This window comes from Balearica regulorum, chromosome 1 (assembly GCF_011004875.1).
Source record: "Balearica regulorum gibbericeps isolate bBalReg1 chromosome 1, bBalReg1.pri, whole genome shotgun sequence".
Classification (NCBI taxonomy): Eukaryota; Metazoa; Chordata; class Aves; order Gruiformes; family Gruidae; genus Balearica; species Balearica regulorum.
In genome coordinates this window covers 88,421,685-88,439,628 of record NC_046184.1, presented here as the reverse complement: position 1 = coordinate 88,439,628, position 17,944 = coordinate 88,421,685, and the positions used below count along the sequence as shown (strand labels likewise).

Here is a 17,944-nt window from a genome sequence, read left to right as displayed (position 1 = left end):
CACAAAAATTCTTCAGGATGTAAGAGGAAACATGGGATTACACAAGAAATGGGAACACATTAGGCAGTTAACATGATCAGAAAATTAACATTCAAAAAGTCATTTACAGTTTTCAGTGTTAGCATAGTAAGAGGGAAACAATTCAAGAAGTTTAGAACTGTTGTCTCATATTGCTGGAAAACACCATCACAACACCGCTTTCTCTTGTTCGTGTATTTATCTTGCCCGTGAGTTACTTCTGCCTTTAAACTGTGAAGCAAATTTCTGCAACAGTTTATCAGAAATAAAACAGAGTCTGGTCCCTAACACACACTGGTCTGTCACAAGTGGGCCCCAAAAGCCAAGAGTTTCAGCAGTCCCTTTGGAAGTCTCACCTACTCTTGGTTTTACACAGCACAGGTCAAGTCTCATCTGTTCCCCAACCACGTATAGCTCCATTTTTAATGTTTACAATTCTGCAAGGGTTCTGCCTGCAGCAAAACCAGAATTGAGATGCCAGCAAATAATGGACAGACAACTGTAGAAATAACATTTTTGGTTTAGTGTTTGCAATTTGTTTTACAGCTCATAATGAAATACTGTTATTCTACATTCATACATTTGTAGCAAAATACATTTTTAAAAACATAAGGCACTTCAAGATTTCCTAAAACAAATGCTCATGATAAAAACTCAACAAGAGGGCTGGATGAGAAACCTTTCTACCCTTAATGTTCAGGTCAGTAAGAGATCAATCCTCTAGTCAGGCAGGCAAATGAAATAATCAATGGAAAGGTTTCCAAGATAGAGTTACTGCTGTATTAGTGTGCATTCTGAAGTAGTCTATTTGAAGTATCTTCAGTTGGGGAGGGAGTGCATGGTGGGAATAAGATGCATGAAAATAGTTCTTTGAACTGGGTAACAAAAACACATTGCAGGGATTAAGTTTCATTACTTTCATTGGATTAAATTCCTTCCATTCATTATTGCCAACAAGAGCAAGGAACAAAAAGAAGCTGGTTCTCCCCTCCCTCCCCCCCAACTCCCATTATAATTCAACACAAGATTTCAAAGACTTAAAATGACCAGGACAGAAGCCCATGAAAAACTGCATCTGGCCACTTCAGAGTATGTTTAAATATTCATTATTGACTTCCTCAAGTCTCACCTCTTATTAAAGAAAGAGAAACATAAAAGAATTGGCAACTGTCTAAGTTGCTTCCAGTCAAATTGGTATTTAGCTTCTTTTTAACACGACCCCACTGTTCACGCGAAGTACCTGCATTCAGAAACGCACCAGCAGCTCCCCTTGGCAGAGAGATGGCGGGGCGGAGGATGAATGCGGGCAGGGCCCCAGGCCCTGCGGGGAAGGGGGAATGAGCAACTTCGCTTCACAACGCTTGTGTCTCGGCTTAGGAACAGTTTCAAAAGCCGGACGTGCTGGGCTGCTGTAGCAACAAGGGGACTGATACCAAAACACTGACTGAAGACTTCACTCGGAGATGCATCTGTAGGAACCAAAATCCACTATTTAAAACTGACAAAAAGAGCTACAGTGCTGGCAAAAACACTGCCTGCTTCTCAGGGCCCCTGAGGAGGGGACGGTACGAGCTAATCCTTACCATCCATCAGTATATTTTCAAGTTGTCTCTTACCTATTTTATTTTATTGCCCAGTACATTTTCTGGTCTTTAGGGGCTAAAAATTGCTGAAAAACTTGACTCCTGGGGGCTCAGTACATTAGGCACTACAGTACAAACCTGCATCCCTAGTCCTCTCAAATCCACCTCCAAGGGGAAAAAAACCACTAACCAACCAACCATTTGTTTTTCTTGTCCTTGATTGTTTTAAATTCTGACTGACTTGAATTGCACTTGAAAGCCCAGCAGCAAAAAGAAAACTTGGTAACTATATTCAGGAATATATATTTTTAAGAGACAAGACATTTTATCAAGTCTAAAAATGCACAGATATCAACTGCAAAAGCTGTCAAGTTTTGACCTGGCTACAGTGAAGAAGCTGTAAAAAGAATTAGGCTATTAGCCCTAATGGCATCGAGGCAGAAATGGGATGCCTGTTCAGTTAGGAAAGAAAATGCAGTTAAGGATGGAGCTAAATTAGAACCAGCCACCGCTGGTCTTAGCCCGTCACACACAGAGGTGCTACCGTGCAAACAGGAACCATGGCGAAATCTAACTTTGTGAAGTGAAAAAATGCATGACTTCAAGACAACTGCTGCTAAAGAGAAGAAAGGAAGGTAGTATCTCATGGCCCTGAGCTCAAAAGATCTTGAGATCTCAACTGCTGTGGCTCACTTTCACTGGCAGAAGAGCCAAGCTCTAGATCACTCAGTTGCTGACTACTGTTATACTAGCCACCAATTTAAAATTGTGGCTCTTCAATCAGTTTACTGTCCTTTAGCACTGGTATGACGATATTCACTTGGGACAGGAAGAAGCGTCTGAAAGAGAAGATGAAGAACAAAACACAGGCCACTCACTGATCCCAATTTAAGTAACAGCATACAGTTGGTTTCTCTCAAGATCTGCAGGTTCTTCTTCCCAAGCAAACCTCACAGAATTTGCTAAAGTGACATTCAATTACTTTGCACATCTACCTTATTGTTTCTTAAAAATATACTTTAAAAAATTATTTGAAAAGGCACAGAGTACGTGCAATTTAGTTCCTTGTCGATCTGTGCGTGTGGGCAATCTTCAGATTAAGTTGCAATGATTGATAATGGACGGGGTGCTATTTTACAACCAGATCATTTCTTTCAAATTCCAGTTCTCTCCAAAGGAAACCAGGGAAATGAGCAGTGCTGTCAAGGAAATGCAAGGAAAGAAGTTCGACCTGCGCACCAAGACAGACTGGAACGCACAAAGTTTCACAGACCTTATTCTTCAGGTCACATTAAAAGAAAAATTGTAGTCCAATAACAAAAAAAAAAATAAAAATCACTAAAGCTAGTTACAAAGAGTAGAATTATCAAAGTGCTTTAATATATAAAGTGTCAAATATAATTAAACAGGACCATTAACACAGAACTGCCATAAGATATTCAAATAGGTACATGTGTTTTCTGAATGCAGGAGAGGAGCACAGGGTTTTAATTTCCCCCTTAGGACCAAAGTGGGTTAAGAAAAGTTTTTCTTGTTCATTTAGCTTCTTAACACAATGTATTTGTTCTGCTCATGCATTCGAAGGCACAGTTGGATTTGCTCTGAAACTGCATCAAAAGGACTGACTGCCATTAAATATTAATAAAGGGGCAGTTATCACTGAGCAAAAACACACAACAGCCCCATAAAGTAGATTTATAGATACCTGTCAATTCATAAAATTAATTTTTATAAGCTATTTCTTGATACTTAAAAATTCTGAGCTATTTTCTGCAGCTTTCCTTTCAACATAGTTTAAGATAACCAAATGTGTTATTTGAACAATCCAACAGGCTGCCAAAGCTATTATAAGAAGAGCAAATGCAAACAAATAAATAAGGAAGAGGTTTCAAAACCAGCTCGTGCAAGATGCTCAGACAACGCACCTTCACCTTGCTACCAGCTTTTACTCTCATGTTATTCATAAGAAAAAAACCAAACACAAAACCAACATTCTCCACGGCACTTCTCTCAGTACTTCCAATTCAGTAAGCTGCTGCCTACTTTAAGCAGATGACCTTAAAGATGGAAGGTAACTCTGTACCAAGCATAGCAGAGCTAGCTGCAGCAGGGGGACGTGGTTGTTTAGAAACAAGAAATGTCAATCAAGACCTTTCCTGCAATTCACAGATATAAAAGCAGATTTGCTCCAGTAAGCTGAGACTCAGAAACATGATATAGAGCATCGCATCTGGTCCCTTGCGCAGGCACGTACGGCCACAAGTCTGAAGTAATACCGAGTCTCAAAAGAACAACTCGTCTGTTTTCTGAAGGCACCATAAAGACAGCAACACTCCAGGTGGAATGTGAAGAGGCAGAGGGAGGAAAAATAACAAATACAGTTAGGAGGAAACACTAAGAGCAGCTTGGTATAACAAGGGAGAAAAAAGGTGACTCAGTTCTATGATGGCTGCAGCGTCTGTAACAGCACAGAGAACCTACACCTCTAGGTAAAGGAAGAATAACCAGAGTTTGGAAAAACCTACTCCAGAACAAAAAAAGCCCACCTCCCATTTTTTGTGGACGGGTGTAAGATCTGCAACTGAAATCAAAGGAGAGAGCAAAGAATCAAAATGCTATATAAAACATTGGGGTCCAGACATACTCACACGGCATCATTAGCCTGTTTCTGATTTACCACAGTGTTAAAAGATCTGGACAGTCTCCTTTGCTCTGCAGGAAGACTGAAATCCAGTGAAGTGTCATATATTAAAACCCTTCTCAATCCGCCAGTGAGAACAGATCCCCCTCCCCAGCCCGTATGCGGGAGGGGAGGTGTCTCCCGGACAGCAGAGGTTTCTAACAACCCCAGGCCCCCCTACAGGCAGTACGCCACTGAGTTAGTTCGCGTAAGTAGCAGTAGCACTGCACCAAGCAAGTCTAGGCTTGCTAAGATGTTCTGCCCCTTACATGGACTTGAGGACAGTTTCTCATGAGCCCTTCAGGCCAGAGGCTCACGCTTTGCTGTTCCATTATTGCTTTTCAAATACGTTTTCCTTCCAGTCTTCCCCTCTTGCTCCGTTATCCCAGAAGGACTTTCTGCATCCTGCGCGCGGCGACGCTGGCTTCGTCCTCAGAGTCAGACTCGCTCTGGGAAGTAGAGCTCTGGGAGGCAGAGCTGCAGGGAGAGGAGCACTCTGGGGAGCACAGGTAGTGCATCAGCGGGAGGCGATACTTCCCACAGAAGTCAACGAACTTGATTTGTCTGACGCAGCTGTCAAAGTAAACACCTGTAAGGGCAGAGGGGACAGTAATGACATGTGAGACCCCTGTGCAGAGAAATCTGTAAGCTCTGCAAGGTTGTTGCGGCTGGTGCAAATGCCCCAAATTAGGATTAAATTGACACAGCATCAGACGTAGAAGGACAAGGGATACTGGAGGAAGAGCAGGGACCAGGGCACCTATGGAAACGTGAAATTTCTTTTCTTAGTAAAAAAACCCCGGTAATCTTGTAAAACTGTATTTGGTAGGTGATTCAGAATGGCACACTCTACATGAAAAGACACAGGACAGCTGCTTCTAAAGAATTTGGCAATTTCTTCTAACCATTAGGGAGAAATCTCAGGCTGGGAATTTGCAAACTTCTTAAATGTCAAATTAACTCATCCACTCTATTTTCAAACTTGTAAAACCTCTTCTACCAGCTAGCAAAAATGCATTCACAAATAGACCTGCATAGCTCTACTTTTCTTCTGCTTGAGCAAAGTCATCATGCTGAGTTTGGATGCTACTTTCCATGGCAACAGCATTGCTGTAACACACAATTAGGTTCTCTTCCTGTCACAGCAAGTGATTTCAGACACTGACATTTTCAGAAGTTTCCAGCAGTGCTTTAAGTCCTCGCTGGTCTGGAGTAAGCTTTTCTCCTGCAGTGCTACAGCAACGCTGCAGTACTGTGCTAGTTCATAAGGCAAAGTGAAAAAACCAATCCACTGTTATCCAAGCTGTGCAAGAGTCTAAACCAGGAAACATTTCTTTCCCTCCAACACAAGTTCCAGCCCTTCCTTCTTTACTTTCGGAGCATGCTTTGATATTGTCCTGTAAGGAGATAAGATAACAGCCTGCATTATGACTGCAGGGTAGATACTAATTAATGATTTTTTTTTCCTTAATCTTCTAAAGGCTAAATGCGCAGATCATTTACTCTGGATAAAGATTAAGCATTAAGCCAAATTAAGCCCAAGCATTCCAGGCTTTTCTATGAAGTCCTCTCCTTCCAGGAACTACATGCTAGCAGTCCCTTGTTAGCTCTTGCTTACTCCCTTACTCTTTAGCTCTTCCCTCCTCTTTTCCATCCAGAAATGAAGCTTGCTGTTCAGCAAGAGTGCTTGCAAAAGTTCTCCTGTCCATTACTTAGTCTGAGCTATTTCAGGGCAGATGGATCAGAAACTTCAGACCGTAAAAGCATGTTGGAGTGCTGGCATGAGCTGCAAAGACTCCGACAGAAACACCGTCTTACCTTCCCACGCAAATACAGTAAACCAGCACTACAACTTTGAACATCATTCCTAAGTGAACAAGGTTCCTTAAAGACAAGTTTGCAGGAGATCTGGAGCCAATGAAATACAGCTAGAATTTGGAACAACATATCTAACCTGACTGAGCTACTAAAGTCATGGTGAGTCAGAGGGAAAGAAAACCCATTCGGTAAAAAAAGCAGGAAGCAGGTGAAGGTGAACTTACCTCCGCATTTAGGATTGGGACAGTTGCTGGCCAAGTTCAGATACCGGACAAGATTCTCCGGGAGATCACTGGGAGCGTAGGGAACATTGCGAGTTTTAATTGTGCGTCCAGCCAGTTCCTGAAGGCTTGGGGGATTGTAGGTCAGGTCACGGACAAACCGAACCACCAGTGGGTTCCCACGCAAGCTCAACTCTTCCAGGTGAACCAGGTTAAGGATCTCTCGAGGAAGGTAAGTCAGCAGGTTATTGTGCAGGCTAAGGGAACGCAGGGAATGCAGCCTGAGGATGGAGATTGAAACCAAATCAAGATGTGCAAGCAAAATCATTCCACAATTGCATTACTCTTCCCCTCTCCCACCAATTTCTTTCCTTTGGCTTTTCCTCCTTTTAAAGCATAAATCCATCCTAAAAGAGCAACTGTTACTCCAGCACACACAATGCCCTAGAAAACTTGGCTCAGCTCTGGAATGCCTGTTAAAGAAACACAGTCTTAAATATACTGCTGTCCCTCTCAGTATTGCCCCCATACACAGCCCAAAAAAGGTAGCACAAAACAAAAGTATAGAAAGGGGGAGATAATGTTCCCTTGTACCCAGTGCATCCATTAAGAATAGTTCCATGCAATACTTTGAATAAGCCACCTGCTTTCAGTCATGCATTAAAGATGATTGCTGGTAGGCAGCCAGCCCTGGAAAACCCCATGTTTTCATTGCTTGTGGCTGCATCACCTTGCGTTGTGATACTACCAGATCTCAAAAGCTAAGCAAGGTCAGGCCAGGCTAGCATCAGCACAGGTAACAAGCAGATTCTTGGCTTTTGGAAGAGGCATTCTCCTCTTTCAGGATGCACAAAGCAATGCTCCAGCACAGCATCCAGGGATGCTCTCAAATCAGTACAAGATGACTGGAGTCATTAAACATTGCATATCAAGAATAATCCCACTGCACCATCAAATTCCAACTCTGAAAACACCATGCTGCCATCCAATTGCTTTTGGGTTACAGCTACACACTGAATTCTTCACCTCCCACCTTAGGCTACCCATACAGAGTGTGCAGTATCCTCTTCCCCCCCCCCCCCCATTACGAAGCGGATAAAGAGTAACTCATCCTCTAGAGCTGTGCTGCAGGATTTAACAAACGCTAAAATATTCTGAGATCCTAGAATGAGAAATACCAAGGGAACACAGGGGATGGTAAAGCACAAATAGGCTTTGGGTGAAAGACAAAACAGACCAAGCATTCATCACTAAGAAAGCAGCAGCACAGCAGATTATTCTTCCCAAGTTGTCCAGGTACTTCTCAGGGCTTCCTGTAAAAATCTATGAATTTACCTTAAAGCGTACACTTGGTGACATTTTTTTTCCCATAACCATTCGATTGAGATTTCCGTATTATATATTCGTAGTTGCCTGCAGCGCACCATGTTAAGGATCCTCTTGTTCAAGTTTAGTCACATAAACAAACTGAAGGACAAATAGGTCCTCCCCGGTGATTTTATCCACACATGCAGAAGAAAGAGTTCAAAGAGTTAACTATGGCTGGTGGCTGATGACACTAAATACTCACTGTGCCAGCTGAGGTGGAATGCTCTGGATCTTGTTGTCACACAGAACTAGATAGCTTAGAGAAGGCAGGTTTGCTAATTCAGGTGGAATTGAAGTAATGAAATTCCCTCCAAGGTATAGAAACTCTAAACTGAAAGAGAGAAGAGAAAACACTGTGTTATTTCATTAAGGTCACTTCCAGTTTCATTTAACACTAGGTTTTCTCATCTCCTGCATTTCTTAAAGAAAACTTACAGATGACTATGTATGAATTAATTTGCTGAAGGGAAAAAAAAAGCTGAGCTGCCCATCAAAATTACAACAGAGTTGCTGTTTTACAACACATAATGTTGAGATTTACCTCCGGCTTCCTGCAGTCATCATTACATCTGTAGGTAGGCATGGGACAACTAAGCATTGCTACACTAACCCCACGTGCAAAGCTCCTGCTTGTATTTCCAAGGAAGAGCAGCCTGCGCACACAGAGTCTGCAGCACTGACGCAGCTCCTGCTGCAGCCCGTGGGAGTTCTCAGTTTCAAGAGCAGCAAAGCAAGGGAGCAGTGGCTCTCCCTGAAAATCCCGTGGATCTCAGCCCTGCACAAGCACTAGCTGCTCTTAATGGTATCATTTGAGTCCTAGGTGACTGACTGCAACCTTTCAGCAAACGTCAGAGGCTGCTTTGATAGAATTCACATACTGACAACACCATAGCTCCAACAGCACAGAGAGCATCTAAGTCACACATCTGAGGAGACACCTTCATCTCACCCCAGCAACTGAGAAAGACCATGGAGGGACCTGGTGCTCAACCCAGAGAAGGTCTAAACTCTGCAACTGTGTCACAGCATGCATGGAGCACCAGAAAAACTCCCTGAGGCCTCCCCTGAGACCGAGCAGAAGAACGGTAGAAAAGAGAATATTTTGTTTAGTTCTTGCAAGAAACTTGAAACCCAAAGATCCAATGACAGCATCTAGTTGGGCTACAGGGGCCACTAACACAGCGCAAAGGTCCATCTGCCCGACAGCCAAGAACAGAATGACAGACCTCTGCCACACGTTAGGGGACACTCACAGAGCTTAACTCCCCCTCAGATTCGCTCACCTCTTTGAGGTGTGTCAGAGGCAAGCTAAATACCCGAGACTTGACAAAACGGGCACAAAATTAAGCCATTCCTAAGCCTTAGATTTAAATTAAATTTGTCTATATGAAAGGAAGTAACTATACTTGCTTCAGCTGAGAGATCAAGTGGGACAGCACATTTGGAGGTTGTTCTGAACACACAAGAAAGTACACAAGAAAAAAAAGCACTGCTCAAAAGTAGCCTCTCTTCTATGTAGACAACCTGTAGAATAGAACAGACTATTTCAGTTGGAAGGGACCTACAACAATCATCTAGTCCAACTGCTCAACCACTTCAGGGCTGACCAAGTTAAAGCATGTTATTAAGGGCATTGTCCAAATGCCTCTTCAACACTGACAGCCTTGGGGCATCGATCACCTCTCTAGGAAGCCTGTCCCAGTGTTTGAACACCCTCTCGGTAAAGAAATGGTTCCTAACGTCCAGTCTGAACCTCCCCTGGCGCAGCTTTGAACCAGTCCCTTGTGCCCTGTCACTGGATCCCAGGGAGAAGAGCTCAGCACCTCCCTCTCCACTTCCCCTCCTCAGGAAGCTGCAGAGAGCACTGAGGTTGCCCCTCAGCCTCCTTCTCTCCAAACTAGACAAGCCCAAAGCCCTCAGCCGCTCCTCACAGGACATGCCTTCCAGCCCTTGAACCAGCTTTGCTGCCGTCCTCTGGATGCATTCAAGGGCCTTCACACCCTTCTTAAACTGTGGGGCCCAGAACTGCACACAGCAGGTAAGGAGTGGGGGTAGGAGGAAGGTTGCTGTACAGAGACCACGTCAAGGGGAGATTAATTTTAATTAAATTTTGATCCTTTAACAAAGCCCAGAGTTTTAACCAAAATTCCTCCTTCAATCTCCATTGTTTCCCAAGGTGGATTTAGGCTGCTTGGCTCTCATTAGGAACTTTACTGCTGACCGTACAATTCCTAGGCATATTTTAACTCCATGCCATTGCTGAAGCCCGCACTGAAAACTGTTGGGCAAGGGAATTCTAGTAATGTGGATTTCAATGTTTAAACAAGGTTTATGTGTGTACAAGTCTCTACTTCCCAGGAAAAGTGAATAATTAACCCTTTATCCTCTGTGTTTGAAGACAATGATGCCCGTAAAGCCACATTGCGCAAAACCACATACTACCAGGGAAGGGGAAGACAGGTGCAAAATATATAGTCAGTAATGGTTTTGAAATTAATTTCAAGGTGTGAAATACTAAGTTGCAAGAGCAGCTTACTGCACAAACTAAGCAAGCAAAAACACTGCCTACAAACTACTTACAGCTTTCAAATCCATTTTTTGTAAAATCTGTGTAATGAGAACACTCAGTTATACTAGTTAGGATACAAAGCCCCAACATCAGACTACAAACTGTCTCTAACAAAATCTGCTAAATAAGTTAATTCCCTCACTGACAAGAAAGAACTTTTAAAAATTATTTTCTTTTTACGTATCTTTGAAAGCACCTTTTTGAGGTTAGCTGACAAGCCACTGGGGCCAGTCTAGTACAGTAAATTCAAAATTTCCAGCATCAACTTACGAAACGAATTAGACTGTATATTTAAAAAAAAAAAAAATCACAGGGAGGAGATTTTGAGAGTATAAAGAAACTTATTTTAAATGAAGCAAAGACTATCATAACTTCCAATGAAACACTGCCCAGTGGGCAAAAGAAATCCATAACCGCTGTTTCCTGAAATACAATTTGCTAGAAGGAAGGATCTAGCCTACCTAGTCTTGGCTGAGCAAAATGCAGGAATTAATAACAGCCATTTCTGCATCAAATTAAAACGTTAAGAATTGTTTGAGCAAAACTAATAATGACACAAGCAAGGACTTCCAAGAGACACAACCCTTTTGTAACGAGCGCTGACCGTGCCACTGGGACCACAGATTGTTCCTAGCTCATCTACTCCTGGCCTGACTTCCGTGTTGTACTAAGCCCGTACCTAGAGGCCAAGGCAAAGCCAGCTCTCGAGCTGTCCTACTTGGGGGACAGTTTGCTGCTCGGTAAGACGAGCAAGAGCACTGCTGAGCTCTGCCCTCCTCACAAAACAGCCCTTCTAAGGAGGCAATCCACAATGTTTACCATAGTTTTTCACAGGAGGACCATAACAGAGATGGGACTGAGCTTAGTGAATACTTCTAACTAACCTTTCACACTAAAGCCTAGTTTTTCTGACAATCATTAATCTGTATAGTCATTTGGACCAGCCAACTAAGGTCTCCTGCATCGCTGTGTACACAGAGGGAGAGCTGGAATTTTTCTGTACTTTCAAAAGTCAGTCCAGGAACTTAGAAAAGCCAGAGAGCAACCAGCCTCAAACAAACATAAGGTCAGTTCCTATTTTTGAAGCTAGAATTTAGAATTCGATGTACTTCCAACCTGCCACACAGGATGTGGCTGTTTCAAGAAGGGAACAAACACTCGCAAAATCCATCTTAACAAAACCCGGAAAAAAACCCAAACCCATTTGACAGAGTAACTAATGGGGGCTGACACTTTCTCTCCTGCCTTTTAGCAATGTTTACAAATACACTAATAAAAGGCCAGAGTTCCTTTCAGCCTCGTATCCAGCAGGCCCCTCGCTCAGCACAGCCAGTACTAATTGCTGCCAAGCAGCAACCGGCACGCCAAGCCCATCACTGTGTGTGACTCCTCTCTAGCAGGGTATTTCACACCACCGGGTGGTAGAGTGGCAGTGAAAATCCTTTCACAAACAGGTAAAAGGGAGTGGGGAAATGCTCAAGCAACCATGAATCAATTCAGGTGGTGGCAGCAAAGTTTAACATGCCAAGAGACTACATTCTTGCTTGAGTATGTCCTGGAGGTTCACAGGTCATCATATAGCACAAAAAAAAAAAAAAAAAAAAAAAAAAAAAAAAAAGCCCCCAAACACTCAGTAAATAAGAGGAGCCCACTCTGAGCACTGGAGGTATTTTTTTATACCCTATCAATTACTCCAACACTTTCATAGTCATGTTTCAAGAGGAGAATGTCTTCTGGCATAGAAGATACTCAGATACTCAAATCTTCAATCCATCCTGTTTCCCCACAGATGGTTCTTTGGATAAAATTTAACAGCTGACATCAAACAGATGCATCTAAATAGGTAATCTGAAAAAGAAACAATAAGCCTGAAATAGCTCCAGGTCTTTTTAAGATAAACTTTTTAGCAAGAAATTTCCAGGGCAGTTTTGAGGCTCATGCAAGGAAGGAATTTAAAAGCAGCCCACAATACACTCCTGTTAACCCTGTTCTACGATTTGCTAATTCCTGAGAGAACTGCATAGCCTTTGCTGACACGCAAATTTAAGATCAAACGGTTGTCTGAAAACTATTTGCAAAACGTTTGAAGAGGGGAAGAAAAAGGGAGGCAGCAAGCAGATTTCCTAATGCTGTATCTTTATCAAAGCTTCACTTGCTGTTTTTCCCACACTGTTAACAGCCGTTCTTAAGTGTATGCTTGTCTAACATGCTTAATTCTACCCACGAATAAAAGCAAATACTCTGGTTTTCGTTCCATCTAAGCCGTCGCACAAAACTTGGGTGAATCCAGTTAGGCGTTTGAGGCCTTTGATCCCAACCCTTGCACAACTGGGCCTGACTAGAGGAATCCAAGCAAGAAGGAAAGGAGCACGCACGACAGATGCCTGGAAAGAGCCTGGCTCTTTTCCAAGCTCTTTCCACCTGCTCCTGGTGCTCTACCAAAGGCAGGAGTACGAACTAGAAGAGCAAGACTAAATTCAAAATTCACATCAGGAGATTCAAGGTATTGATTGCATTTTGCTAAGCTCTTGAGAATTTTTCCCTTCAAGGGACACTTGCAAGACACTTCCCCAGGCGTGCACACTGATGAAGGCAATCCATGCATCCTTAAGCTAAAAGCCACAGTTCGATGGTGAAGATTCAGAGCTGCACTTTACCAGACTTGCCAAACAAATTTTGTCCAGAATGGGTACAAGTAGATGACCACATTTCTAGCTCACCAGCTGTAATACACGATGCTCCCTTAGTGCATCCCCCAGCAGAGGAAGGATACACACAACCAACGCAGCGGTGGTATATCTATGCAGATCACGGTTCAGGAGCTGCTGGGGGCCGTGAATCGAGTCTGAGAGTGACTGACCATTAACGGTCACACTGAAAATGCAGCAAGGTCAATGTTGGAGGGAGAACTACAGAAAAGATTACACTTACGTCTACCTATGCTAAGCTCATCTTTTATCTGGCAACAAACAGGAAAGCAATGCAAAGAAAGCTGCTCTCACTCATCTGGTGCATTTTATACTCCAAATTCACAGCAACAGCCAGTGCTGCAATTCAGGTCTTGCACTGTGCTGACACTGCTAGCTAACAGTGACTGGGGGAGGTGGGCATACAGAAGGAGCTGGCACAGCCACAACATGATTAAAAAAAAGCCCTCAGCAGGGCTCACACCTTTCTCAGAAAGGAAAGACGCTTCTGCAGGTCACCATAGACACTTATGATGGAATTAGGTGGAAAGAGAGTTGCATTTTCCTAATGGAAAACATGAAGCAAAGGCTATTGATCCTTGGTGCTGGCATGCTATGATCAGCATCATCCTGCTGCCACCACCAGAACAACCATGATCATTCACTTATGAAGCCATGTGAAGGAAGGTTTAAGCATCAGGACATCTACAGGTGGTCCTTCTACAATGGCCTATGAGGTAACCGACAATCAGTTGAAAGGCACTCACTTTCAGTGCAGGATTTTGCACTGCACACAAAAGATTTTTGCAGGCAAGAATGGGGCAGATGGCTGAAGCTGGAAGGAGTAAGACAAGACAGCAGCAAGACCGGCTGCGGTTCTTATCGCTGCTCATTAACTTGCCAAATCACTGGGAGCATGCTAGGGAAAAGTTTTTGCACAAAATGTCTGACCCTAACTTGCTGCAAAGCTGCGGATTTATTATCTCCATGTGAGTAACAACACATGGCACGCATCTCTCATTCCAGGGCCTTTGTGTTTGTAGTTGCTGGCATGTTCCTTCTCCTTCAGCAGATCAGACACCCAACAGCTTTTTATTCTTTCAGCTTCACCACATAGACTCCTTACCTGCTGTATTCCTGGCCTTCACTAAAACTGACATGCTGCCCTTTCAAAAACTACAGCAGGAAGCTGTATGGGGTGCAAAGACATGAGGTTTAGTTATCAAGAATTTTAATTTTTTTGTTTGTTTTTAAATCTCATCAGACCTCCAACATTCCCTGGAAACATAAACAGTATTTCTAGATCTCTGCAACTCTGCTCAGCTCTATAATCAGTGATTGGAGCAAATGGGAAGCTGCCAGGGTCACGGGAAGAAGAGAACTGCTGGCCTCAGGAGCTCGAGTACCAGCAGGAGGAACGTGTCCGGTCAAAGTGCTGCCTGCATTCCTCTGTGGTCTCAGAGACCATGAGACATGAGAAAAATTTCTTTTATAGGAAGTTGCATATGGAAAAAGGCTCAAAGTCCTGCTTGCCAGCAATAGCGAGATGGACACTTGCAGCTTGAGCTGCGAGGTTAACAGAAGCCCCAACACCTACAGCAGGTTCCATTCAGCCCAGAGTTCAGAAACTAACAGATGCCTCTGTGTTGCCCTGCCACAACAGCTGGCTCTGCTCCGTCCTTGCTCAGGCTCATTTTACCCACTTGAACACTATGCACACTCACGCTGTGGACACCTCTCTTGTTGGCAGGTGGGAGGAGGGTCTGGCAGCAGTTTCTCTCCATTACGTATTTACTACCTTTTTGGCAAGGGTGTCAGGTCACTGGCTATCTGGCTCCCAGTGAGTAGATTCAGGATTCCCTCTGGAGGAATATTAGATTATGAAGTTTCCTCCCAGCTCTGGCAAGCAAGCGTGCTTCTCCCTTTAGTTACTTAAGCTGTCCCAGATACAGAAGAGTCACTGATGGCATAGCGGTAAAGAAGCTGACAATCCTGGTGGAGCACAGATTCACTATCTTGAGCTAAAGTTCAATTATATTATGGTGATACATTAGCAGAAGTTCAATGAGTTAGTAGTGATTACGCAGGCAGCAGACACAAGCTGGGTCTAGTTGAGTTCTTCTACCTGACACATCACTTTGTAACGATAAACAGACAGTTCAATAGCCTCGTCCGCATTTGCCCTCTCAGAATTGTCATGCTGGGGTTTGAGCATGACCAGCCCAAGAAAAGCTGCACGACAGGACAAACAGGAGCTCTGCTTCAGGGCAGGCCAGAGGAACAAAGCAGAGCATCACACAGCAGCGGTCTGACATCAGTGCAGCACAGAGCACAGCACACAGCCCACTGGGGCACCACATGCAGTGCTATACACAGCCTGGTACCTTCCCAGGGCCTGCAGTGTAACAAAAAGTAGGGCTGAAGTTTGTTTTCTTGGGGTTAAAAAAAAAAAAAAAAAAAAAAAAAAAGAGCGCAAGAGAGAGAGAAATCACAACCACAGACAAGAGCACGTAAGTAGCAGCAGAGAGCCTCTGCCTGAGAGGTGGGCGCAACAATCAGATCCCAACCACATCCTGGATGCTCCCAGGTGTGCTATGGAGGCAATATGGATCATCTCTCACGCACAGCTTCCCTCCTTCATTGGCCTCCTCTCCCATGAAGCTGGTGCCACTGTCCTCATTTCCTTCATTGTCCCTGAAGCAGCTGCTCCTGAACAGAAAGAAAGCTGAGATTCCTCCTCCTCATGACAGCCTCAATGTGGGGGGCACTGCCCAACTGTGCTGAGAAGGGCATGGGCATTCTCTAGCGCTCAAAATGCCTCATAGCATCTCTCAAACTTAACTTAACCCAGCATTGCTCCAGATTCTCAACAAGTGCACGCTGGGCCATCTGGGCAAAAGCTGAATACCAAATTCTATTACATTCCAGTGGACAAAACCATTTCCCATCAGCACTCAAGCAGTTCTGGTACCTCCAACCTAGGACCGCAGCAGACAGCACTCCACACACAAAATCCTGTGCTTCTACTGGATGCAGCTCTGCTGAGCCATTGGGGCAAATCCAGCTACTTAGGGTCAAGGTTGCTGGAATTTGCATAAGAGTTGCCTCTGGCAAGCCCCTTGGCAAAGAGCTGGGGTGAAGGAAGTTCAGACCCAAAGTCTTAGCACAGAGCCACACAGCAACTAGTCCGAGGCTTGAGAAATCTGCAGAACACACTGCGGTGTCCGCACGTAATATGCGAGTCAGAACACGGTCCCTTGCCTGCCCAGGAGGATGGCAGGCTTCAGAAATACCTATCCCAGGTCAATGCGGGCAGTCGATAGCGAGTCCTACCTAAAGATCTGTTCCCACCCCACCAATGTTCCCAACCGCTGTGATTCAGGCGGAAGTTTCTACGTCATCGGCCTGTGGTGGTTTGATCCAGCCCCAAAGCCAGACGTACCACTGCACCTGAGCACAGCCTAGGGCTCTATGCTTCAGAAGATCCGTCAGCTGATCTGTCACACCTACATGAGCTGGATGGGTGGAGAAATACAACAAAAACCCAACCATGCTAGCAAGCACCCTGATGAGAGTGGAGCTGTATTGGCAGAAAGGCCCTATTGTTTACACAAGCCACAACCAGATCTTTATTCTCCTGTACGGTCCATCACGCAGCTGTGACCTGCATGAGACCAGGGGTTTTACTTTGCTCTCGCCTAGAGATCTGTATTAAAGCACAGCCACGGAGTGCCTTCTGCATGTCAACGCTCATACCAACCGCACCGTCATTAGGAGAGCCTCCCCTGCACCTAGGCAGCCCAAGGACTAGTAAATCCTGAAAGAGTCGCCCGTGTGGCGAGCGCAGAAGGCCCGCAGTCTGCCTGAAGAGTGGCTCTGAGTTTTGGTGACTCGACCTGACGAAGGGGAAGAGACACATTAGCAGCAGCGGTGTTTAGAGACATCTGAGGCTGGACAAAACTTACTCCCCGAGCGGGAGCTGCCGGCGGCGCCTGGCTTCACGGCGAGAAAATCCGGTTGGGTTCGCCTGGCAGCCGCCGGGGCTTTTCTTGTCCCCCCGGGCAAAGGCCCGTCCCGAAGGCGGGGTGGGGGGGAGGGGGGAGGCCCGTCCCGCCCGGCGCCCTGCCCTCACCTGCGGAGCTCCTGGATGTCGGGCGGGATGCCGTGGAGGCGGTTGCCGCCGAGGCTGAGGCTCTGCAGCCCGCGGAGCCCCAGCAGGGCGGGCGGCACCTCGGCGAAGCGGTTCCCGCTGAGGTTGAGGACGCGGAGGGAGCGGCCGAGCGGGGCCTGCCCCAGCCCCTTGGGCAGCGAGCCGGGCCCGCCCAGCCGGTTGTTCTTGGCCAGGAGCGTGTGGAGGCGCGGCAGGGCCAACAGCTCGGCGCCCAGCTCCGCCAGCCCCGTCCCGCTCACGTCCAGCACCTCCAGCGCCGGGAACCACTGCGACAGCCCGGCGGGCAGCGGGCCCGACAGCCGCCGCGGCGACAGCACCAGCCGCCGCGCCTCCGCGCTACGCCTCGCCGCCAGCTCTGCCGCCAGCTCCGCCTCCGCTGCCGCCTCATCCTCGCCCTCCGCCGCCGGGCCGCGCCGCGGTGGCTCCGGCTCCAGTTCCAGCTCCAGCTCCGGCTCCGGGGCCGCGCCGCCGGCCGCCATCCCGCTCGCACCGACCGACGTCCCGCGCGACGCCGCCGCCCTTGCGTCACCCCGGGGGCTCCCACGCCTCGCCTCGCCTCGCCCCGCCCCGTCCCGTCCCGCCCCGGAATCTGCATAGCCCCACCGCCCCCCACTCTCCCCCCGCAGCCCCACGGCCCCATGCTCGATCCCGGGCTCGCCACCCGCCGAGGCGAGAGCGGCCCCCGCGGCCGGAGAGGGGCGATCGCTCTTATGCAGGTTGCGGGGCGCCCGCGGGCTGGCGGCGGGGAGAGAGCGAGTCCCGCCCGGGCCCCGGAACGAGCATAAGAGAGAGGTTCGGCGGCTGGGGTCAGGGGCTGTGGAGGGGAGGG

General features: G+C 46.2%; 1 protein-coding gene across 1 annotated transcript; it reads right to left on the bottom strand.

The window, feature by feature from the left end:
- Window positions 1–520: 520 nt before the first annotated feature.
- On the bottom strand, window positions 521–17,653 carry LRRC58 (leucine rich repeat containing 58). Its single transcript, XM_075764917.1, has 4 exons — window positions 17,077–17,653; window positions 7,891–8,019; window positions 6,324–6,601; window positions 521–4,870 (listed from the first exon to the last, which is right to left on the bottom strand). Exons 1-4 carry the CDS (start codon window positions 17,592–17,594, stop codon window positions 4,662–4,664), a joined length of 1,134 nt encoding a protein of 377 aa, XP_075621032.1. The 5' UTR covers window positions 17,595–17,653; the 3' UTR covers window positions 521–4,661.
- Window positions 17,654–17,944: the final 291 nt, after the last annotated feature.

What these genes read in the sequence shown, in the direction of transcription:
- LRRC58 (XM_075764917.1), bottom strand. Translation starts at nt 17,594, where the DNA reads ATGGCGGCCGGCGGCGCGGCCCCGGAGCCGGAGCTGGAGCTGGAACTG. An exon ending in GACATCCAGGAGCTCCGCAG is followed by an intron (nt 8,020 to 17,076) that starts GTGAGGGCAGGG and finishes TCTCTCTTTCAG; the next exon opens with TTTAGAGTTTCTATACCTTG. An exon ending in ATTCCACCTCAGCTGGCACA is followed by an intron (nt 6,602 to 7,890) that starts GTGAGTATTTAG and finishes CTCCATCCTCAG; the next exon opens with GCTGCATTCCCTGCGTTCCC.